At 36.1% G+C, this 24,905-nt stretch overlaps 1 protein-coding gene across 1 annotated transcript in view; it reads left to right on the plus strand.

Annotated features, from left to right (window-relative positions):
- DNAI4 (dynein axonemal intermediate chain 4) overlaps nt 1–24,905 on the plus strand; it is a 108,699-nt gene that overhangs the window by 18,673 nt on the left and 65,121 nt on the right. The window contains 3 exon segments of the mRNA XM_032137515.2: nt 1,434–1,608; nt 13,418–13,602; nt 15,394–15,506. Of these exon segments, the coding sequence (XP_031993406.1) occupies nt 1,434–1,608; nt 13,418–13,602; nt 15,394–15,506 (473 nt within the window).

The following is a 24,905-nucleotide window of genomic DNA, read 5'->3' on the forward strand; positions in this document are numbered from 1 at the left end:
GTGAAATAATTTGAAGGAATTTTTACATGAATGATAGTTGTTTTTTTTAGAGATGTTGGGGGTTAAGTCCTTAGAGATAGAAGGAGACCAGGGTAGGATACTTAAATGTAAATTTGAAATAGTGCACAAATGGAATTCATTTACTCATATATTTTAAAAATATTTATTAAGTGTCCATGGTGTACTAGGCACTGTGCTGGGTGCTAGGGATACAGCAGTGAACAAGACAAAGTTCCTGCCCTAAACATGCTTACATTCTGTAGAGTGGTGGACAACAACAAAATGCCAAGTAACGATAAATGCTATGAAGAAAAATAAAATATGAAAACTGGATTGATCGTTATTTAAAAATATTTTATTCTTGTCAGATTTTTTATGATTTAAAAAGTAAATATATTATTTAAAATGTTTTCTTTGGAAGCATATTTTTATAATCTCAGGGAGGAGCATCCCCATTTTATAGAAATCCATATCACAGAGTACTAGAAGGAATAAAATGATAAAGTAAGTCCTTGTTTTAAGGAATTTACAGGGTAAATCCAAAAGTGAAAAAATATTTTTTCATGGATATAAATATTTTGATTGTAACTTCTCTTCTTATTGAAAAGGGCACGGTGGCTCATGCCTGTAATCCTAGCACTTTGGGAGGCTGAGGTGGGATGATCACGAGGCCAGGAGTTTGAAACCAGACTGGCCAACATGGTGAAACCCCGTCTCTACTAAAAATACAAAAATTAGCCAGCCATGGTGGTGCACGCCTGTAGTCCCAGCTACTTGGGAGGCTGAGGCAAAAGAATAGCTTGAACCCAGGAGGCAGAGGTTGCGGTGAGCCGAGATCACACCACCGCACTCCAGCCAGGGTGACAGAACGAGACTCTGTCTCAAAAAAAAAAGTATACAATTCAGGAAGGAACACGCTATTCTTTCTCAGGCTTTATTAATCATGTTTAAATCTGCCTATGTAACTGCACTACACACTCATGTGTGCTTACTATGTGCCAGGGACTTACTAACCATAATACAAAAATTAATTTATTTAATCCTCATAATAACCTGTGAGTTAAGTACTATTGTTATCCTCATTTTGCAGACAAAGAAACTAAGACCCAGAGAGGTCAGCATGGACTTAGGATCTGACCACCTGGGTTCAAATCTCAACCACTGTAGGAGTGTTTCCCCTTAAAGCCTCTGTGACTTTATATAAAATAATATTAATAGCAACCTCTTGGAATTATGAGGAGAAAGTGATGTAATATATGCCAACTCTTTAGAACTATGTTTATACATAATAAGATTTCAAGTAGCTATCATTATTTCTTGTTATATGTTTAGATTATTCACATGTTTTTAAAGGAAATCTACTTTTTTATTGTTGGTTGATTTTTCTTTTCAATCTTGAATCCTTTGCATTATATTTTATTTTCCTTATATAGGAACAATGCCACACAACCAAAGAAGTCTATTAGCTTTTTTGCTACAATGAAAGCAACTTCAGTGAAAGGATATACTGGTGCAAATCAAAGCAGAATGGCTGTGTCCAAAACCATGCTTACTCCACCTGAACTGAAAACTGTAGAACAAACAAATCCCAGTATAAAGACAACACAGGTAATATTCTTAGAATTCTGAGTTTATTTGAAAATGGCACTATGAAAAACTCAATTGAAATGTTAAAGATAGAAAATATGCTGCTTTCAGATAATCACTCGTAATTATGAAATACTGATTTTGTTAATTTTTACCACATATTATTCCATACGACATAATATTGACACTTGGCTCCTATAACTAGTTATCGATAAGCAGAATATTAGAGTAGAATAAGAAAAATCTATTCATGACCTTAAGAACTATTTGCTTATGGTATTAATTATATACATTACAACTATCTTTCACTGTTGTCAGCAATATAGTCTTGAAAATATAACAAAATTATTTGTCATAAAGTCATTTTGCCTTATTAGAAGATTTATAATTAAGAATTGACTCTTTTAAACTTTTAATCAAATGATTTTATATATATATATATACAGGAAAGCATGTAATATATAATTTTGAATGGGTTCAGCATTTGTTTAGATGGGACATTAAAAGCAGAGTCCATAAAAGATAAAATTCATAAATTGGACTTCATCAAAATTAAAACTTTTTCTCTTTGAAAGACATTGATAACAGAATGCAAAGAAATGTGACACACTGGGGAAAATTATTTACAAAGCATATTTTGATAAAGTACTTATAACTAAAATGTATAAACAACCTTCGAAGCAATATTAAGACAACCCAATTTTTAAAAATTAGCAAAATGTTTGAGCTAACACTTCACCAGAGTAGATAAACAGATAGCATGGGAGCACATGAAAAGGTGATCAGTATTAATTAAAAACCATACAGTACTTCTAAGTACCTATTAGAATGGCTAAAATTAAAAGACTGATCATATCAAGTATTGACAAGTATGTGGAGGAACTAAAACTCTCACATGGCTGGTAGACATGGAAAATAGAAAACAATTATTTGTCAACTTATTAAATGTTAACATATACCTACTATATCATCCAGCTATTCCATGTCTAGGTGTTTACCAAGAGAAAAGAAAGTATATGTTTATATAAACACTACTACATGAATATTCATAGCACCTTTATATATAATGGCAGAAAACTAAAACAACTCTCATTTTATTAAACAAATACTATATATTTGCACATCTGTATCTCACTTATTTATGTGTGTGTATATGCACATATACATATATATGAATACATGCATTTAAATATATATGCATATGTATATATACACACACAAATAAAGTATATTTCATTTATTTATATATATATAAAAAATTGTTTTCTCCAATGGTGAAAATATTTATTATATATATATATTTTCTCCAATGGTAAAAGACTGAAAGCATCTCTCCTAAGGTCCAAGAACAAAAGAAGGATGCCTGCTTTTACCACTTCTCTTCAACATAGTAGTGGCAGTCCTAGCCAGGGCAATTGAGCAAGGAAAAGAAATAAAAGGCATCCAGCTGGGCATGGTGGCTCATGCCTTTAATCCCAGCTCTTTGGGAGGCCAAGGAGGGCGGATCACTTGAGGTCAGGAGTTCGAGACCAGCCTGGCCAACATGGCAAAACCCCGTCTCTACTAAAAGTACACAAAAATTAGCCAGCCATTGTGGCAGGTGCCTGTAATCCCAGCTACTTGGGAGGCTGAGGCAGGAGAATCACTTGAACCTGGCAGGCAGAGGGTTGCAGTGAGCAGAGAGAGCGCCATTGTACTCCAGCCTGAGGAACAGAACAAGACTCTATCTCAAAATAAATAAAAGGCACCCAAATTGGAAAGGAAGAAGTAAAGTTCTCTCTGATGTGATCTTATATGCAGAAAACTGTAAAAATTACACATACACACACACACAACTAAAAAATGAATTCTGCAAAGTTGCAAGATAGAAAATCAACAACACAAATTAGTTGCATTTCTAACAATGAATTTCCAAAAAGGAAATTAAGAAAAAGATTGCATTTACAATAGCATCAAAAATAATAAAATACTTAAGGATAAACATAACCAAAGAGGCCAAAGATTTGTATACTGAAAACTACGAAACACAAAAGAAAGGAAAGAATACACCAGTAAACAGAAGACATTTCTTGTTCATAGATTGGAAGGCGTAATAGTGTTAGGATGTCAATACTACCTAAAGTGACTTACAGATTGAATACATTCCCTACCAAAATCCCAGTGATATTTTTTCAGAAATAGAAAAACCTATCCTAAAATGTGTATGAAATATCAAGAGATGCAAATAGCCCAAACAATCTTGAATAAGAAGAACAAAGTTGGAAGTCTCATACTTTCTGATTTTAAAACTTATTACACATCTATAGTAATCCAAACAGGGTGGTAGTGGAATAAAGACAAACATACAGTATAGACCAATGGAATGGAATGGCCCAGAAATAAAATTTCACATATATGGTCAAATGGTTTTGACAAAGAAGCCAAGATTACGCAATGGAGAAAAGACAGTTTTGTCAACAAATCTTCTTGGGAGAACTGGATATCCACATGGAAAAGAATAAAGTTGGATCCTTACCTTATACTATCTGCAAAAATAAATTCAGAATGGATCAAAGACCCCAAATAAGAGCTAACTCTATAAAATTCCTAGAGGAAAACAGGGAAAAGAAATTATTTGACAACAATTTCTTGCATATGACAACAAAAGCATATGCAGCTAAAGAAAAAATATATATATTGGACTACATTAAAATTAGAAATGTCTATCAAAAGACATTAACAGTGAAAAAACAACCCATAGGATGGTACAAAATATTTGCAAATTATATATTTGATAAGATGCTAATAACCAGAATATATAAATAACTACAAATTAACAACAAAGAAAACAGCCCAATTAAAAGAATGGGCAAAGAACTTTAGATATTTTTACAAAGAAGATGTACAAATAACCAACAAACACAGGAAAAGATACTCAACATCACTAAACATTAGGGAAATGCAAATCAAAATCACAGTAAGACACCACTTCATACCCATTATGACGGCTACTATTAAAAAAAAAAAACAAAATAAGTGTTGGTAAGACATGGAGAAATTGAAACCCTTGCCTACTGTTAGTGGATTGTGAAATGGTGTGGCCACTGTGAAAAATGGTATTGTAGGGCCAGGCATGGTGGCTCACACCTGTAATCTCAGCACTTTGAGAAGCTGAGGCAGGAAGATTGCTTGATGCCAGGCTCAGCACTTTGGGAGGCTGAAGAAGGAGGATTGCTTGAGGTAAGGAGTTTGAGACCAGCCTAAACAACATAGCAAGACTCCATCTCTATAAGAAAATGAAAAAATAAATTAGCCAGGTGTGGTGGCAAAAGCCTGTAGTCCTAGATGCCTAGATGCTCAGGAGAATCACTTGAGCCCAGAATTTCAAGGCTACAGTGAGCTGTGATTGTGCCACTGCACTCTAGCCTGAATGACAGAGCTATATCCTTTCTCAAAAGAAAAAAGGAAAGAAAAACAGTATTGTGGTTCCTCCAAACCTTAAAAGTAGAATTACTATATGATTCAGGAAACAGTATATATCAAAAGACTTCAAAGCAGAGTTTCAAACAGATATTTGTACAACCATCTTCATATCAGCATTATGCACAATAGCTAAAAGGTGAAAGCAACTAAAGTCCTCATCAGCAAATGACTAGATACACAAAATGTGGTATATACACACAATGAAATATTCAACCTTAAAATATAATGAAAAATCATTGATGAAATTAAAATCTACATTAGAAAAATATTCACTAATAGAAATAATATACTATTGTGATGGTGATAGGTAAATAATCAGTAAGTTAAAGAAGAAATTAAAAGGAAAATCAGAAAATATTCTGAGATGATAGATAATCAAGACACGACATACCAAAGCTTATGGGATACAGCTAAAGCACTGCTTAGAGGGAAATTTGTAGATATACATTTGTATTAGAAAGAAGAAAGATCTCAAATAACTTACGTTTCCAACTGAAGAAACTGGAAAAAAGAGTGAATAACACAAAATAACATGAAATAAGCAGAAGGAAGGAAATAAAAAATATTAGGGTGGAAATTAATGAAATATTGAATAGAAAAACAATAGAGAAAATCAATGAAAACGAAAGCTTGTTCTTTAAAAAGATCAACAAAATTGACAGAAAAAGTATTTAAAAAAATCCAGCATCTTTTCATGACATAAACACGCAACAAACTAGGAATAGAAGGGAATTTCCTCAACCTGATAAAGGATTTACAAAAACCCCACAGCTAACATTATACTTAATCGCACTTAATCTTCTTATGATCAGGAACAAGACAAGTCCTTGCATTGCTATTCAACATTATCATGGAGATTCTAGCCATGGAAATTAGACAAGAAAAAGAAATAAAAGGCATCCAGATTGGAAAGTAAGAGGTAAAAACGTCTCTATTTGCAGATGACATGATGTTATATATACAGACTCCTAAGGAATTCACTAAAAAACTATTAGGACTTGCAAATGAGTTTTGTAAGGTTGCCGGATACATGATCAATATGCAGATAAAGTATATTTCTAGATACGTGCATAGAACCATTTGAAAATTAAGAATGATTTATTTCACAATAACATCAAAAACAGTAAAATACTTAGGAATAAATGTAATAAAAGAAGTGCAAAATGTATGCTCTGAAAACTATAAAACATTATTGAAAGAAATTAAATAAGATCTAATTAAATGGGAAAGTATCCCATGGTCATGATCAAAAGACCTACTATTGTTAAGATCATTATACTCCCCAAACTGATCTGTAAACTTAACACAATTGTTATCAGAATTCCAGCTGACTTCTTTCTACAAACTGACAACTGATTCTAAAGTTCATATGGAGCCAGGCGCAGTGGCTCACGCGTGTAATCCCAGCACTTTGGGAGGCCAAGGTAGGTGGATCACCTGAGACCAGGAGTTCGAGACCAGCCTGAACAACATGGTAAAACCCCATCTCTACTAAAAATAGAAAGTTAGCCGGGTGTGGTGGTGCATGCCTGTAATCCCAGCTACTCGGAGGTGGAGGCAGGAGAATCACTTGAACTTGGGAGGCAGAAGCAGTAGAATCACTTAAACTTGGGAGGCAGAAGTTGCCGTGAGCCAAGATCACACCATTGCACTCCAGCCTGGGCAACAAGAGCAAAACTCTGTCTCAAAAAAATAAAAATAAAATAAAATAAAATTCATATGGAATCACAGGTGACCCAGAAGAGCCAAAATCATCCTGAAAAAGAGCAAAGTAGGACGATTCACACTTCGCTGTTTCAAAAATTACAAAGCAATAGTAATCAAAATAATGTGTTATTGGCACAAAGATAGACCTGTAGATCAATAGGATACAATTGAGAGTTCAGAAATAAACCCATTTACCTAAAGTCAACTGATTTTTTATGAGTGCCGAGATCATTCAATGGGGAAAGGATATTCTGTTGAACAAATTGTGCCAGGATAACTGGATTGCCACCTGGAAAAGAATGAACTTAGACCCTTACCTCATATTTTCAAACTAATTCAAAATTTATTAAAGACAGATTTAAGAGCTAAAACTGTAACACTCTTAGAAGAAAACATAGGGGTAAGACCTTGGATTTGGCATAGGATTCTTATATGTGACACTAAAAGCATACATAACAAAATAAAAAGTAGACAAATTTGACCTTATGAAAATTTTTAAATGTTTGCATCAAAAACATATACAGAGTGAAAAGATAACCCACAGAAATAGAAAATACTTGTGAAACATATATCTGATAAGAGCTTGTATCATATATAAAGAACTCTTATAATTCATTAATAAAGACAAATAATTATTGATCATACAATCTGAATGCTCATTTCTCAAGAAAATATATACAAATGATCAAAAAGCATATGAAAATATGGTGGACATTGTTAGTCATCAGAGAAATTGAAATCAAGCCCACAATGAAATATTCACTTTATACCCACCAAGATGGCTAGAATCAAAGAGTCACATAACAAATGTTAGAAGTAAAGAAAGCAGAACCCTCATACACTGCTTGTGGGAATATAAACTGGCCACTTTGTAAAATAGTTTGGAAGTTCCCCAAGAGGTTAAGCAGTGTTACCATATGAACCAGCAATCCTACTCCTAGGTGTATATACCCAAGAGAAATAAAATATATTTCCATACACAGAGGTATACACAAATGTTTCTAGTAGCATTATTCATAATAGACAAAAGTTGGAAACAACTCAGATGTCCATCAATGGAAAAGTGGGTAAAGAAAATGTTGTATAGCCATACAATAGAATATTATTCAACCATAAAAAGGAATGAAGCACTGATGCATGAATCTTGAAAATATGCTAAGTGAGACAAGCCAGTCACAAAATACTGCACAGTATATGGTTACATTCACTATCAAACTCCTGAATAGGGAAGTCTATAGAGACATGAAGATGCTAGTGGTGGCCTAGGGCTGGGAGCAGAGATGTTAGGGGACTATCTTAATATGTTTTCTGTTGTTATTATATAACTGAATGCTCAAGACTGGGTAATTTATAAAGCAATGTATTTCTGACATTTCTCGAGGCTGAGAAGTCCAGGGTCAAGTGGGCACATCTGGTGAGGATCTCCTTGCTAGTGGGGGACTCTGTGCAGGGTCCTGGGGTAGAGCAGGATATTACATGGTGAGGAGTGCTCCCAAGAGATGGAGAAACTGGCTTTTATAACAGACCCCTCTCATGATAATTAATCCACTCCCTTGATAACCTACTTTTATTTATGAGGGCAGAGCCCTCTTGACCCAGTCACCTCCCAAAAGTCCCACCTCTCAATACTATTGCATTAGGGACCAAGTTTCTAACATAACTTTTAGAGACACATTTAAACCATAACTTTCTGCCTTTGGCCCCCAAATTCACATCCTTTTCACATGTAAAACACATTAATTCCATCCCAATAGCCCCAACGCCTTAACTCATTCCAACATCAACTCAAAAGCCCAGAGTCTTACCTGTGAGCCTGTGAAATCAGAACAAGCTATTTACTTCCAAGATACAATGGTTGGGCAGACATGGGGTATACATTCCCATTTTAAAAGGGAGAATAGGCCAGAAATAATAGGTCCCAAAAAAGTCTGAACTCGGCAGAGCAAACATTAAACCTTAAAGCTGGAGAATAATATCTTTTGACTCCATGTACTGCCTTCTGGACACACTGGTGCAGGGATTGGGCCCCCAAGTCCTTGGGCATCCCTGACCCTGTGACTTTGCTGGGGTCATTCTACACTATAGCTCTCCCAGGCTGGCTCTGCAGGCTGATAGCTCTGTAGTTCTGGGGTCCTGTGGCAATCCTGCTCCCATGTCTCCACTAGGCATTACCCTTTAGGGGCCTTCTGCAGTGGTTTTGCCCCTGTGATAAATCTCTGCATAGACTCCCAGGCCATCTGATACATCCATTGGAATTAAGATGGATTTTAATTCCTCCACAGCTTTTGCTTTCTGTAAGCCTGCAGAATTAATGCCATGTGGTTGCTGCTGAGGCTTATGACTCACATCTTCTGGAGTAGTGGGTATAGCCCCACTGGGGGTCACTTGTGCCACAGCTGGGGTGGCTGACTCCTTGCCAAAATTTGGGGACCCAAGGTAGTTCTGGGTAGTGAGCTCTTGAAGGGCTCCCAGGGCCTGTCCCCTGAAACCATTCTGCCCTCCTAGATCTCTGGGCCTGTGTTGGGATGAGCCACCTAGAAGATCTCTGAAATGCCTTTGGAGAATTCTTCCACTGTCTTAATGATCCCTTCATCTCTACTAAACTCCTTAGCAAATGGTTTGTGGGCCACACCCTTGGTTCATTCTTTACATGGCCAGGCTAAGACTTTTCCAAATCCTTCTGCTTTGCTTCCCTTTTGATTATAAATTGTTTTTTTAAATCTCATCCCTTTGTTCTCAAATCTCACTGTAAGCAAGCAAAAGCAACCATGCAGCATCTTGAACACTTTGCTTAGATATTAATATTTATTTTGCCAGGTATCCCAGTTTGTCACTCTTAAGTTTTGCCTTCCATAAATTCTGCCAAGTTCTTCACTACTTTATAACAAAGACAGTCTTTATTCCGGTTTCTAATAAGAATTTCTCATTTCTGTCTGAGACCTCATCAGAAGTCTTTACTATTCCTAATTCTACCAGTATTCTGTTCACAACCACTTAAGCAATTAAAAAGATTCAGACTTTCTCTAGTCTGCTCTTCTGAGCCCTCACCAGAATCACCCTTAGTGCTGTTTATGGCAATGCAGCCTTTTTCTAGACTGCTTCTCCAAGTTCTTCCAGCCTCTATCCATTACTCAGTTCCAAAGCCACTTCTACATTTTCAGGTGTGTGTTATTAGTCCCACTTCTTGGTATTAATTTTTCCGTGTGTTTTCTCTTTCTGTAAATGAATACCTGATACTGGGTAATTAATAAACAAAATAATATTATTTCTTATAGTTCTGGAGGCTAGGATGTCCAGGGTCAAGGAACCACATCTGGTTAGGGCCTTGTTGCTAGTGGGGACTCTGCAGAGAGCTGAGGTGGTGCAGGGTGTCGCATGGTGAGGGGACTTTATGAAAGGTAGGGAAACTGGCCTTTATAACAGACTTCTCTTGTGATAACTAAACCGCTCCCTTGATAACCCATTTATCCATTAGTTCATGAATGGATTAATCCATTTGTGAGGACAAGCTTTCATTACACAGTCACCTCCCAAAGTCAAAGCTCTCAACACTGCTGCATTGGGACCACATTTCCAACACATGAACTTTTGGTGCACACACTTAAACCATAGCAGGGATCATAACGGATACAGAGTCTCTTCTTGAAGTGTAAAAAGATTCCAAAATTAATTTTGGTGCACATATATGTGAATATATTAAAAACTATTGAATTGTACATGTTAAAAGCAATTTAAAAAAGAAATTAATGCATGTTATGTTATTGTATTCCAATTTTGAATTTTGAAAATTTAGGTAAAATGTAAAAAATGTAAAAAAACTTTAAAAAAATTACACTTTACCAAAGCAGACAAACAAAAATTGAAAACTGCAAGCTATTAAAGAAATTTATATGAGTGATTTAAAAACCTTCCTTCAAAGATAATTCCAGATTCAGATGACTTCACTTGTGGTATGTGTCAAACATACATAGATGAAGACAGAACACTAAAAGTGGGTATACTCCAAAACTCGTTTTATGAGGCTAGCATTACCTTGATATTAAAACCTGAATACAGTAAGAGAAACAAATATTATATGCCAATTTCACTTGCAAACATAGAGAAATCCTCAATAAAATATTATCCAATAAAGTTCAGTAACAACAACAACAACAAATGCCTAATACATCATAAAGAAGCTTGGTCTGTGCCAAGAAATCAAGATTGGTTTAACATTTAAAAACCCTTAGTGTAATTTACCACATTAACAGCTTAATGTGGTAAAAAAGCGTGTGATCATTTCAATATAGACAGAAAGTAGCTGATAACATTTAATATTCATGATTTTAAAAATTCTTATGAAACTGGGAATTACAAGGAACTTTAAACATTTAGGCTGTCTATAAAATCCTACAGTAGTGATCATGACAAATGGTGAAGCATTTCAAAAAAGAGCCCCTTTTTATTCAACATAAATCAGTTCAAATTGGTAAGAAAAAGAAATGGAATGTATAAGAATTGGAAAGGAAGAAAGAAAATGTTGAATATTTGTGGACTGAATATTTATTAGCAACAAATAGTTCAAAAATTAGATTTTTTTATTTGAAAAAATTGTTTTAGAGATGAGTCTTGCTCTGATCATGCAGACTGAAAGTGCAGTGGCACAATCATAGCTCACTATATCCTCAGACTCCTGGGCTTAAGCAGTCCTCTTGCCTTAGCCTCCCATGTGGCGTGGGCTACAGGTGTGTGCCACCATTCCCAGCTAATTTTCTCAATTTTTTGGTAAAGACGAGATTCTGCTGTGTTGTCCAGGCTGGTCTCAAACTCCTAGCCTCAAGCAGTCCTTCTGCCTTGACCTCCCAGAGCACTGGGATTACAGGCATTGAGCCACTGTGCCCATCCAAAAATTAGACATTTTAAAATGATACAATTTATAATAGCACTAACATTTATCAAGCACTTATGGAAAAATATAACAAAAGATGCATATACCAATATTTTTAAAACTATAAAAGTTTGTTGGAAGACATTAAAGAGGACCAAAACAAAAGGAGACATAGACATATTTGTGCATAGAAAAAGTCAATATTTTAAGATCAATTATCCTAAATTTTGATTTATAGATTCTTTGCAATTTTAATCAAAATCTCAAGTTTTAATTATTTTTTCCAGAAACTTTTCAAGATAATTCTAAAATTTATATGGAAATGCTAAAGGCTAAAAATAGCCAAGACACTTGCATAAAAACTCAGTAGAAGCACTTGATTTCCTCGATACCAGGCTTAATAAAACATATAATATTAGCAAATTAGAGAGCCTTCAAATGACCTGAGCACATATAAACACTTATTTTATAATAAATGTGAACTGCAGAGTAATGGGGAAAGGACAGGATTTTCAAAAACTCTTGTTGAGACAATTGGATGTTCTTATGAAACAAAAATATATTGGCTTTCTTATCCTATGTATAAAATTACTTCTGGGTATTTTATAGACTTAAATATGAAAAGCAACATATAGGACTTCAGGGCTGGGAATCTTTTTTAAGGAGACGTCTAAAGCACAATCCATATGGAAAACACGATACAATTGACTACATTAAAAATAACTCATATTCATCAAATATACCATAAAGAAAATAAAGCCACAAAGTGAAAGAAGACATTTGCAGCTTATACAACTGAAAGGACTCATACATTACCAATAATAAAAAAGTCTCAATAAAAAGTGTGCAAAGGACTTGAATAGGAAATTCTCCCCCTCCAAACGGAAATCAAAATGGGAATAAATATATAAAAACAGTTCAACTGTATCAATATCTCTGTTTTCTGCCTCCACATTTTGTCCCACTGGAAGGTTTTTTGGGGACAGTAATATGCATGGAGCTGTCATCTCTTATAACAATATCGTCTTCTAGAGTACCCACTGAAGGCCCTGCGCTAGGCTGTCCTCCTTTTATTTCTCAAAAAAATAAAAGGAGTACACTCTAAAATAATAAAAAGTATAGTTTCGTAAGCACATAAACCAGAAGCATAATTTATTATTATTATCAAATATTATGTACTGTGCATAATAGTATTGCTATACTTTTATATGATTGGCAGTGCAGTAGGTTTGTTTATACGAGCATCACCACAAATTCGTGAGTAATGTGTTGTGCTATGACATTATGATGACTGTGATGTCACTGGGTGATAGGAACTTTTCAGCTCTGTTATAATGTTATGGTACCACTGTCATATATGTGGTCCATTGTTGACTGAATCATTTTGTGCTGCAGAACTGTAAACCAAAAGCATATAATAACTTGGGAAATGCCTATTAATGAAATGTTAAGTGAAAAATAGTGAGTTTTCTTTAAAACGTGTACATACAATTTACATGCACCAAAATATTAACAATCTGGATGAATTATCTTTCCACTTTTCTGATTTTCCTAAAGTTAATATATATTAATCACATATAGATAAAGCACAAATAATATTTTAAGAAAGTTTTTGCATAATTAAGAAACTTTCTAAGCATGACATTTTAAAGCATCCAATTTTTCATGTTTATCCTATTATAGGAACATTATACTTATCTTTTTTCTACCATATTTGTTTATATTTTCTAGCAGCTGTTATTTAGAAGCCCTGTCTTTTTTAGTTATTTCATTTTAAATAACTGTTTTTAACAGGTGTTTGACATAAATGGAACTGATGTTACTCCTCGACCTCTTTACCATCCAGATCCACTTACTGGTACAGCAAAGCCAAATAAACTCTTGACATCACAAGAAGGATCACTTGGATCAGAATTTATATCTTCCTATAGCCTTTATCAGAATACAATAAATCCTAGTATGTTAGGGCAGTTTACAAGGTAGAGTATACGATTATATAGTTCCTTTTTTCTATCATATATATTGCCTTTCCATTTAAATTGCACATGTGTATCTTAGATATCAGTTGTCTCCAGTCTCCCAGTTTCTTTCTTTCTTTCTCTTTTTTCTTTTTTTTTTTTTGAGACAAGTTTCACTCCTCACTCCTGTTGCCCAGGCTGGAGTGCAGTGGTGCCATCTTGGCTTGCAACCTCTACCTCCTGGGTGCAAGCAATTCTCCTGCCTCAGCCTCCCAAGTAGCTGGGATTACAGGCGCCCCCCCAACTACACCTGGCTAATTTTTTGTATTTTTAATAGAGACGGGGTGTCACCATGTTAGCCAGACTGATCTCGAACTCCTGACCTCAGGTGATCCACCCACCTAGGCCTCCCAAAATGCTAGGATTACATGCATGAGCCACCCAGTTTTGATTATCATCCTAGTGTTCCATCTCTATGTTCCTCTCATGTTTTAAATTAAATGCAGAGCTCTTAATGTCTTAAGAGTTTCCATACACTCACAACAAAACATTTGTGAAAAATATGTATATTTCACTCAAGACTTCCTGAGCAACCAAAAGATGGGACTAAAATCACATACAATTAATTTCAAATTCCCATTAGACATTTTTCTTCAGGTTTCTTCAGCTTCTTTTGAGCTGCATTTTACAGGAAGAGGTGGCTTTCCTTTTTTCCCCTCCTCTCTCATGCAAATCTCTGTTCTAGAGTTTGATTTCTCTCTTGTTTTATAATACACAGCAATTATATGCTTCTCTGGAGCTTGCCTCTGAATTTGCCTACAAAAATATAGGAGTACCTGGTAAAATAGGATATTCCAATAAACTTTACATCCTCTTTTGATGGGCAGTTGAGACTATAAATAGGAACAAAAAAGAAAGTATGTAACACCATGGAGTAGTGTTAAGTTCGTATGTTTAAGGAAATTGTTTTTGGATTCTTCCATTGATTTCTTTCTGAGTACATATATTTTAGTTAAACCTTGAGAAGGCCTTTATAAAATGAAATAAGTCACATTTTTAAGATGACATTTGAACATTGAACAGAAACCAAGTGAAAAATGAAAGGAAGAGTATTCCAGGCTGAGGCTCTGAGTTAGAGAGCTCTGTAAGATTGAGGAACTAAAAAAAGAAAAAAAAGTAAAGGAAGACTAATAATGAAGATGAATATGCTGGGTAGGTTGACTGTATTTTGGATTTTTATACTAAATGTATTGGTAATTCCTTGAAGGACTTTAAGCATGTTTAACATGTCTTTCTTCTAAAATACATTTTGGCTGGGTGCGGTGGTTCACGCCTGTAATCACAGCACTTTGGGAGGCCGAGGTGGGCAGATCATCTGAGGCCAGGAGTTCAAGACCAGCCTGGCCAACATGGTGAAACCATGTCTCTACTAAAAATACAAAAAAATTAGCTGGGCGTGGTGGCACAAGCCTGTAATCCCAGCTACTCAGGAGGCTGAGGCAGGAGAATCACTTGAACCTGGGAGGCAGAGGTTGCAGTAAGCAGAGATCATGCCACTGTACTACAGCCTGGGTGACAGAGCAAGACTCCATTTCAAAAAATAAATAAAGATACAAATAAATAAATTTTAAGTAACTTTTTATTTAAGAAATATTAAAAACCAACTCATTGTTTAAAAATTAATGTATCCATTTTGCTTATATGATCATAGTATATTTGATTTCTCCATCTGATAATATGTTCTAATTTGTATATGTAGTTTCCTATAAGGACATCTAAATAAATAAGTATTTTTGTTATTCATTATTAAAGGTCAGTTTTAGGAAGCAGTACAGTTTCTAAGTCAAGTGTATCAACAAGTGAATCAATAGCAGAAGACCTGGAAGAACCATCCTATAAACGGGAAAGATTGACTAGTTTCACAGGTAATGAAAATATACTTGTTATTTCAGTAACAGTCCATTATTTAGTCAATATGCTTATTATTGGTTGGGTACTTGAGATAAAAGAAATATGGTACTGATTTCCAAATGCTGGCTTGTGAAGTCACTTCAAGAGAATTACCAGGGGAATATCTATTTTTTTAAGTTCCCTCGGTGACTTTTTTGAATCATCAGCCTGAGGAACCAATGGTGCTTTGTGTTAGAGCTCAGCTGCTGCTTCTGCTTCTGCTGCTGCTGCTGCTGCTTCTGCTTCTTCTTCTTCCTCTTCCTCTTCTTCTTCCTCTTCCTCTTCTTCTTCCTCTTCCTTTTCTTCCTCTTCCTCTTTTCCTCTTCTTCTTCTTCCTCACTTCTTCCTCCTCTTCCTCTTCTTCCTCCTCCTCTTCTTCCTCCTCCCCCTCTTCCTCTCCCTCCTCCTCCTCCCCCTCCTCCTCTTCTTCTTCCTCCTCTGCTTCCTTCTCCTCTTCCTCTTCTTCTTTCTTCTTTCCTCTTTTTTTTTTTTTTTGAGACAGAGTCTTGCTCTGTCACCCAGGCTGGCGTGTAGTGGCACGATCTCTGCTCACTGCAACCTCCACCTCCTGGGTTCAAGTAATTCTCCCGTCTCAGCCTCCTAAGTAGCTGGGATTGCAGGTGTCCGCCACCATGCCTGGCTAACTTTTTTGTATTTTTAATAGAGATGGGGTTTCATCATGTTGGCCAGGCTGGTTTCAAACTTCTGACCTCAAATGATTTGCCCACCTCAGCCTCCCAAAGTGCTGGGATTACAGGCCTGAGCCACTATGCCTGGCCTCTTTTTTCTTCTTCTTCTCAGGGTTTCACTCTGTCACCCAGACTGGAGTGCAGTCTTGGCTCACTGCAACCTCTGTTTCTTGGGCTCCAGTGATCCTCCCACCTCAGCCTCCCAATTACCTGGGAATACAGGCATGTACCACCATGCCTGGCTAATGTTTTGTAATTATTGTAGATACAGGTTTTCACTATGTTGACCAGGCTGGTCTCGAACTCCTGGGCTCAAGTGATCTGCGTGCCTCGGCCTCCCAAAGTACTGGGATTATCAGTGTGAGCCACCAAGTTCAACTTCTAATTGGAGACAAATAATTCTGATACATTTGTGATCAGTTCCATAATGACGTATGTGGAACGTCATGGGAACACTTAGAAAGCAGTGATTAAATCCTTTGAGCTAAAATAAAAAAGGCTTCACCGAGAACATTATCGACTTTTGAATTAGGTTTTTAAAGATGATTAGTTACTTGTCTGGAGAAGAAGTAGGGGAAGCCCAATCCAGGCAGAGGGTAAAACATGAGGTAATAGAAGGGATTATGCAAATGAAGATATAAGAATGAGGAAATAATAATGGATGATCAAAAGTGCTGGGAGAAATGGTTACATACTTGAGAGGTACTTGATTTGGAGTGCAATAAGGATTTTTTTCCTTTAAAATGATAATGAGTTACTGGTGAAGATATAAGGTTGGAAAAATGGTGCTTTATGGACTTTTCTTTTTGATGTTGCGGGATGTAACAGGAATGACTTTGACAGCAAGTAACAGAATACCCAACTAACAAGAATTAAACAAATATCTACTTTTCTCACATTAAAAGAAGAGATAGCTTTTGGCTTTGATTTTTTTGGCTTAATTTTGTCAGAATTTGGATTGGCCGTTCTGCTGTTCTCTTTCCTAAAGCCTTTCTTCTTTTCTTATGGTCTCAAAATATCTTCTCCAGCTCACTCTGGGCATTTAATCTACATTAAAGACAGAAAGGAGAAGGGCAATAGCACCATCCTATCTCTCTCATTTTTCAGGAAGGTAAAAAATTTCCCAGAAGCCATTCCACTTTCTTTATTTTTCTGCTTTCATCTCATTGGCCAGAACTGTCACATGACCACCCTTAGCTTTAAGAGAGCCTGGAAAATCAAATATTTAGCTTTCTATTAATTATATTATTTCTATTAAAAGAAAGAGGCAAGGGAAGAGAGAAAGGATTTGGAACAAAAATCTAACCAATCAGCAATGTCTGCTGCAGGAGAGACCCTCATTCTCTCAGTTGGAGGCAGAGAAAACTGGATTATTGTCATTACCTCCCCCAGCTTTCTCTATAGATATTCTTGCCACCTTCCAATCTATTTTTCCAAACTATATTCAGAGTGATTTTTTTAGAAACACAACTAATTGCATCCTTTTTTGCTTAGAAACTAACTCTTCAAAGGATTTGCATTGCTCTTAGCATAAAGACTAAATCTTTATGTAACAATTTGCCTGGAAGACTTTCTTTGCTTATCTACATCAAAAACAAACAAAAACAAGTAACACAAATTTACCTCCAGAAGACTTGAAAAACAATCTAGATATTTATATCATCTTGGCCAGTTGCTGGTGAATTTTTTTGTTTTTTTTTTTTTTGCTCTGTCGCCCAGGCTAGAGTTCAGTGGCGTGATGTCAGCTTACTGCAATCTCTGCCTCCCGTGTTCAAGTGACTCTTCTGCCTCAGCCTCCCAAATAGCTGAGAATACAGGCGCTTGCCACCATGCCTGGCTAATTTTTGTATTTTTAGTAGAGATGGGGTTTCACCATATTGCACAAGCTGGTCTTGAACTCCTGACCTCGTGATCTGCCTGCCTCGGCTTCCCAAAGTGCTGGGATTACAAGCGTGAGCCACCATGCCCGGCCGTTGCTGGTGAATTCTAACTACAAAGTCAGCCTCTAAAATGAATGACACCTAAACAAGTCTACTTCTACCCACTGGCTTCTTTTTTAGACTAGAACAGTGTTTCCTCACTCTAGAATGCATATTAAAGTCATCTGGTATGCCTTTTAAAAATTCCCATAGTTGTGTCTCAATTCAGGTCAATTGAATTGCAATATCTGGGACCAGGGTTTAGGCCTAAGCAGTTAGTATGCTGATAAATGTTTTACCACCTACACAGGTGGCAAGGAAACCTTTATTTGTAGCATTCGCCAATTTCCATGTTATAAATCCTCTCATTTTCTGAATGGGAAGTTACAAATAGATACTTAGTAGCACACCACCACACCACCATACAGATACAAGAGATATTTTAAATAACTGCAAGAATTAGGTAGTAGTAGTTTTTTTTTTTTTTTTTTTTGAGACAAAGTCTCGCTCTGTCACCCAGGCTGGAGTGCAGTGGTGCAATCTCGGCTCACTACAACCTCTGCTTCCTGAGTTTAGGCGATTCTCCTGCCTCATACTCCCAAGTAGCTGGGATTACAGGTGCCTGCCACCACAGTCAGCTAATTTTTGTATTTTTAGTAGAGACAGGGTTTCACCTTTTTTGCCAGCCTGGTCTCAAGTGATCTGCCCACCTTGGCCTCCCAAAGTGCTGGGATTGCAGGTGTGAGCCACCACTTCTGGACGGTAGTAGTAAAATTTAATAGCATAACTAGGAAGTGATGATCTTTGAGTAATTATTATCTTTGTTTTTAATATGATTTATTTAATGATAAGTTTATATAATTTAATTTTGAGTAATGTCTACGTTTAACAACTGACTCACAAAATTCCTGAAATTAGCCTGTTCTAATATACTTCTAGATAAAAATATATTTAAAATATGTTTGTAACTTCCCCCCTCCCAGACCTACTGAATAAAAAATTCTGGGGTGGACTTCCAGTTTCTGTTCTTATATGTAGAGCGTTTAGAAGTCATTACTCCTGTCTTATAACAAGAAAAAGTTGGACAAATGGAAAATTAACAACTTTTCTTGGGCTCATCAGAGAACTGTGGTGACAAGGGCAAACTGCCACCTTAAGATCTAGAGACACAGACAATCCAGAGAAATACAGTTCCCAAGAGTTACTTACCATAAGCTGGAGGAACACATGAATGATTATTTTTATGAATTGCTGGAGGCTGAGTATTTTACTAGTATAAGAGTAAAAAATTCCTGGGGGAGCACAATCCTGGGAAAGAGAGGGCCCACACTTACATGGGCTTTCGTTCTAGGAATCCAGTGGATTCTTTCAGGGAGGATCTGAGCTAAGGATCTGAGCTGAAGATAAGCTAGTGGCCTTGGTAGGGGAGGGAAAGAATATCCACCTTAATACACTCCTGCCTCTTTTTTCTAACAAAGACTTAGTCTGGGGATGGGGGATGGGGGAAATTTGCCAGAGGGTAATTTTGAAACTATAGCCCAGTTAGGGTAAGGGAATTCTACTCTAGCACCAGCCTTTATTTCTTAACTAAGGAGGAAAGATAATGGCGTTTAAGGAATTCCGTTGGGAATGTTGCAGCCAGGGAAGGGAGTAGGGGCAGGGATAAGACAACTATACCCTGGAAGTAGGAATAGATATACTTGTGAACACCATGTCTCCAAGACACAGGTTAACTAAAAGTCTGGGCCGGGCGCGGTGGCTCACGCTTGTAATCCCAGCACTTTGGGAGGCCGAGGCGGGCGGATCACGAGGTCAGGAGATCGAGACCACGGTGAAACCCCGTCTCTACCAAAAATACAAAAAAAAATTAGCCGGGCGTGGTGGCGGGCGCCTGTAGTCCCAGCTACTCGGAGAGGCTGAGACAGGAGAATGGCGTGAACCCGGGAGGCGGAGGTTGCAGTGAGCCGAGATCGCGCCACTGCACTCCAGCCTGGGCGACAGAGCAAGACTCCGTCTCAAAAAAAAAAAAAAAAAAAAAGTCTGAGACTCAATCAGACTGTAGACTCTTCTGCAGAATCAGATTGTAGACCCTTCTCCACACTTACTACCAGTGAACCTCCAGAGTAACAATACTGGATTACAGATGAAAGAATTGCAAGACATAGGCTTTCTCTAAAGCAATACAAAGAGAAGCCTGAAAGCCAGGAAGGGAAACAAAAATAAGAAAGGTTTTGATACCTATAGCTACAACAACATTAAACACAACCAAACTGCTACCCTGAGTACTATCAATTCTTCTGCTGAAGGCCTTATTATCTCAGCACCTGTTGCAGGATACAACATGTCTGGCTTTTAACAAAAAGTCATTAGGAATGCTAAAGGGCAAGAAAAAAATATTTTCAAGAGATCAAGCAAGCATCAAACCCAGACTGTTATGATATAAATTTAAAAATTATTGGACAGGGCATTTTAAATAATTATGATTAATATGTTAAGAGATCTAATGGAAAAAGTATACAATGTGCAAGGTGTGTAATGTCAGCAGAGAGATGAAAATTATATGAAAGACTCAAAATGACATGCTAGATATCAAAAACACAGCAACATGAATGAAGAATATCTTTGATAGCCCCATTGACTTCACGGGGTTAAGGAAAGAATCAATTAATTTGAAGATAGGTCAATAAAAACTTCCCAAACTAAAATGCAAAGAGAAAAAACAATGAAAGTAGAACAGCCATGCAAGAACTGTGGGATAATATCAAAAGGTGTAACATATGCACAATTGGAATACCAGAAGAAGAGAGAATGGGATAGAAGAAATGCTTGTAGTAATACTTGTTGAGAACATTCCAAAATTAATGTCAGACACTGAACAACAGATACAAAAAGAATACCAAGCAAGATAAATATCAAAGCAAAAAAACAAAAACAAAAACCTAGGAATATTATATTCAAATTACAGACAACAAAAGACAAAGAGAACATCTTGAAGGAAGCCAGAAGGAAAAAACATCTTACCTATCAAAGAACAAGGATATATTTTTTATTGTTTTCTTTTTTTCTCTTTTATTTTTGTACAGACAGGTTTTTGCTATGTTGCCCAGGCTGGTCTTGAACTCCTGGGCTCAAGTGATTCTCCTGCCTCAAGCCTTCCTAAGTGCTGGGATTATTATAGGCATGAATCATCACACCTGACTAGAAGAACAAGGATATAAATTACATTTGACTTCTCATCAGAAACCAAATAAACAAGAAAAGAGTGAAACAAAAATCTTTAAAGTGTTGAAATTAAAAACTGGCATTCTATAATTCTATATCCAGAAAAATTATCCTTCAACGGTGAAGGAGAAATGAAGATTTTCCCAGATAAAGAAAATTCTGAGGTAATTTATTGCCAGCAGACCAGCTCTGAAAGAAATGTGGAAAGAACTTCATCAGGCAAAAGAAAAATGACATGGGTCAGAAACTTGGATCTACATAAAGAAAGGATAGATGGCATTCTGTAGACCACATTCTGATCCATAAAACATACTTCAACAAATCCAAAAGAATAGAAATTATACAAAGTATGTGCTCAGGTGACAATAGCAACAAGCTAGAAATCGTAACAGAAAGATAGCTGGAAATTTTTCAAACATTTGCAAATTAAACCACAAAATTCTAAATAATCCATGGGCCAAAGAAGTCTCAAGAGAAATTTAAAAACAAATAATTTGAACTCAATGAAAATGAAAATACAACTTATCACAATTTGAGGATGCAGAAAAAGCAATTTTTAGAGGGAAATTTATAACACCAAATCCATATGTTAGAAAAGAAGAGAGATATACAATTAATAACTTAGGTTTCCACTGTCCGTTGAGACAACTGGCTGTTCTCTGCTATCAGGCAGAGATCCTGACAGGGTACTTTGATGGCTTCTGGTTAATCTGGTCACAGGATGTATTCCTTGGCTAAGCAATTACGCTATTTGGTATCTGCAGTTGGGCAGGGCCGCAGGTGGGGTCTGAAGGGGGAACATTTCCAAACTAATTTTATAAGGCCAGCATCACCCTGATACCAAAACTAGACTAACACATTACAAGAAAAAATCATGAGCCAATATCCTTGATGAACATGGATGCAAAAATCCCCAACAGAATATTAGCAAACTGAATTCCACAACACACTGAAAAAACTCATCCACCATGATCAAGTGGGATTTGTCCCTGAGATGCAAGCATGGTTCAACATATGCAAATTAATAAATATGATACATCACAATAGAATGAAGGACAAAAACTGTATGATCATCTCATCAGATACAGAAAAAGAAGGGAACTCTCATACACTGTTGATGGAAATATAAATTAGTATAGCCATTATGGAAAACTAGGTAGGTTCCTCAAACTAAAAATAGAATTACCATAAGATCCAGCAATCCTACTTCTGGGTGTTTACCCAAAAGATTTGAAATCAGTTTCTCTGACTGCATCCCATGTTCATTGCAGCACTATTCACAGTAGCCAAGTTATGGAATCAACCTATGTTCATCAGCAGATGAATGGATAAAGAAAATGTGGTATATACACACAGTGGAATACTCTTCAGCCTTAAAAAGAAGGAAATTCTGTCATTTGTGACAACATGGATGTAATGAATTAGAGAACATTATGCTAAGTAAAATAAACCAGACACAGAAAGACAAATACTACATGTTCTCATTTATATGTGGAATCTAAGACAATTGATCTCATAGAGGTGGAATGTAGAATGGTAGTTACAAAGGCTAGGGATTTGGGAGAGTGGGGAGATGATGATCAAAGGGTGAAAAATCTTAGGAGAAGTATGTTTTTTTAAAAAGTCTATTGCATAATGTGATAAATATAGTTAATAGAATATTCTATATTACAAAATTGTGAAGAGAGAAATTCCAAATGTTTTCACTACAAACATGTTGAGTATTTGAGGTGATGGATATGTTAACTAGCTTGATTTACTTATTCTACATTGTATTCATAAACCATCACTTTGTACGCCATAAATGTACACAATTATAAATTGTCACTTTACAATTTAAAAATTGTATATTCCTGTAAAATACAACATATTTAAAAGTATCTTCCTAAAAAAGATATTTTAAAAATTATGTCACAGGCAAAATGAAACTAGGTTTACTTTTTTAAAAAGGAATAAAGTTGATGCAGATTGGGCCGAGTATGGTGGCTCACACCTGTAATCCCAGCACTTTGGGAGGCCAAGATGGGCGGATCACCTGAAGTCAGGAGTTCAAGACCAGCCTGGCCAACATGGCAAAACCCCATATATACTAAAAAACCAAAAATTAGCTGGGTATGGTGGTGCACACCTGTAATCCCAGCTACTCGGGAAGCTGATGCAGGAGAATCACTTGAACCCAGGAGGTGGAGGTTGCAGTGAGCTCAGATAGCGCCATTGCACTCCAGTCTGGTGACAAGAGCGAAACACCATCTCAAAAAGAGTTTTTATAGATTGGAAGGCAAGAAATAAAACTGTCTATACTTACAGATGACATCATTGTCTATATAGAAAATTCCTAAGAATCTACAAAAAAATAAATAAATAAAAATAAGAAAACTTCCTGGCACCAGTAGGCATGTATCCTGCAACATTGCAGGATACAAGGCCAATATATAAAAGCAAACTGCCTTTCTGTTTGCCATCAATGAACTACTAGACTTTGAAATTAAACTACAACAACAAAAAACATTTACAGTAGCATCAGAAAAGAAGAAGTATAAATCTAACAGAATATTTACAGAATCTATACACAGAAAGCCTCAAAACAGGGAAGAAAAGTAAAAAAATAAATAAATGAATTTCATATGCATGCATTGGAACACTCAGTATTGTAAATATATCAGTTATTTGTAATTTGATGTATAGATTCAATCCAATTTTAATCAAAATCCCAGCAATCTTTTTTGTAGATATCAGCTAATTGATTCTATAATTTATATTGAAGAACAGAGGATTTAAAACAGCCAGCCCAACTCTGGAAAAAAAAACTGAAGAACTCACATTACCTGATTTCAAGCATAAGAATAGAGCTATCATAATCAAGTACACTGATAAATAAAATGGAATACAGAGCTCAGAAATAGACCCACACTAATATAATCAACTGATTTTTTACGAAAACACAAAGGCAATTCAATGAAGAAAGAATTCTCTTTTCAATAAATGTTGATGGAAAAATTGAACATCCATATGCAAAAAAAGAGAGAGAGAGAGAGCATAGACACAGACCTTACATCTTACTCAAAAATTAACTCAAAATGGATCATGGGCCTAAAGTTAAAATGCAAAAGTATGAAACTTTTTGAAAAACATCAGGAAAAAATCTGTATGATCTTGGCTTTGGTAATGGAATTTTAGATACACCAAAAGCACAATCCATAAAAGTAGAAATTGGTAGAATTGGACTTTTTAAAAATTTTTGCTTTGTGAAAGAAAATGTTAAGTGAATGATAAGACAAACCACAGGCTGGGAGAAAATTTTCTGCAAATCAAATAGATCATAAAGGACTTTTATCCAAAGAACATAAACAATTCATAAATTTCACAGTAAAAAAAAATTCAACTGTATTACTCTGTTTTCACGCTGCTGATAAAGACATACCCAAGACTGGGAAGAAAAAGAGGTTTAATGGGCTTACATTCCACATGGCTCAGGAGGCCTCACAATCATGGTGGAAGGCAAGAATGAGCAAGTCATATCTCACGTGGATGGCAGCACACAAAC

The sequence above is a fragment of the Hylobates moloch genome, unplaced genomic scaffold, assembly GCF_009828535.3.
Source record: "Hylobates moloch isolate HMO894 unplaced genomic scaffold, HMol_V3 SCAFFOLD_18, whole genome shotgun sequence".
NCBI classification, from domain to species: domain Eukaryota; kingdom Metazoa; phylum Chordata; class Mammalia; order Primates; family Hylobatidae; genus Hylobates; species Hylobates moloch.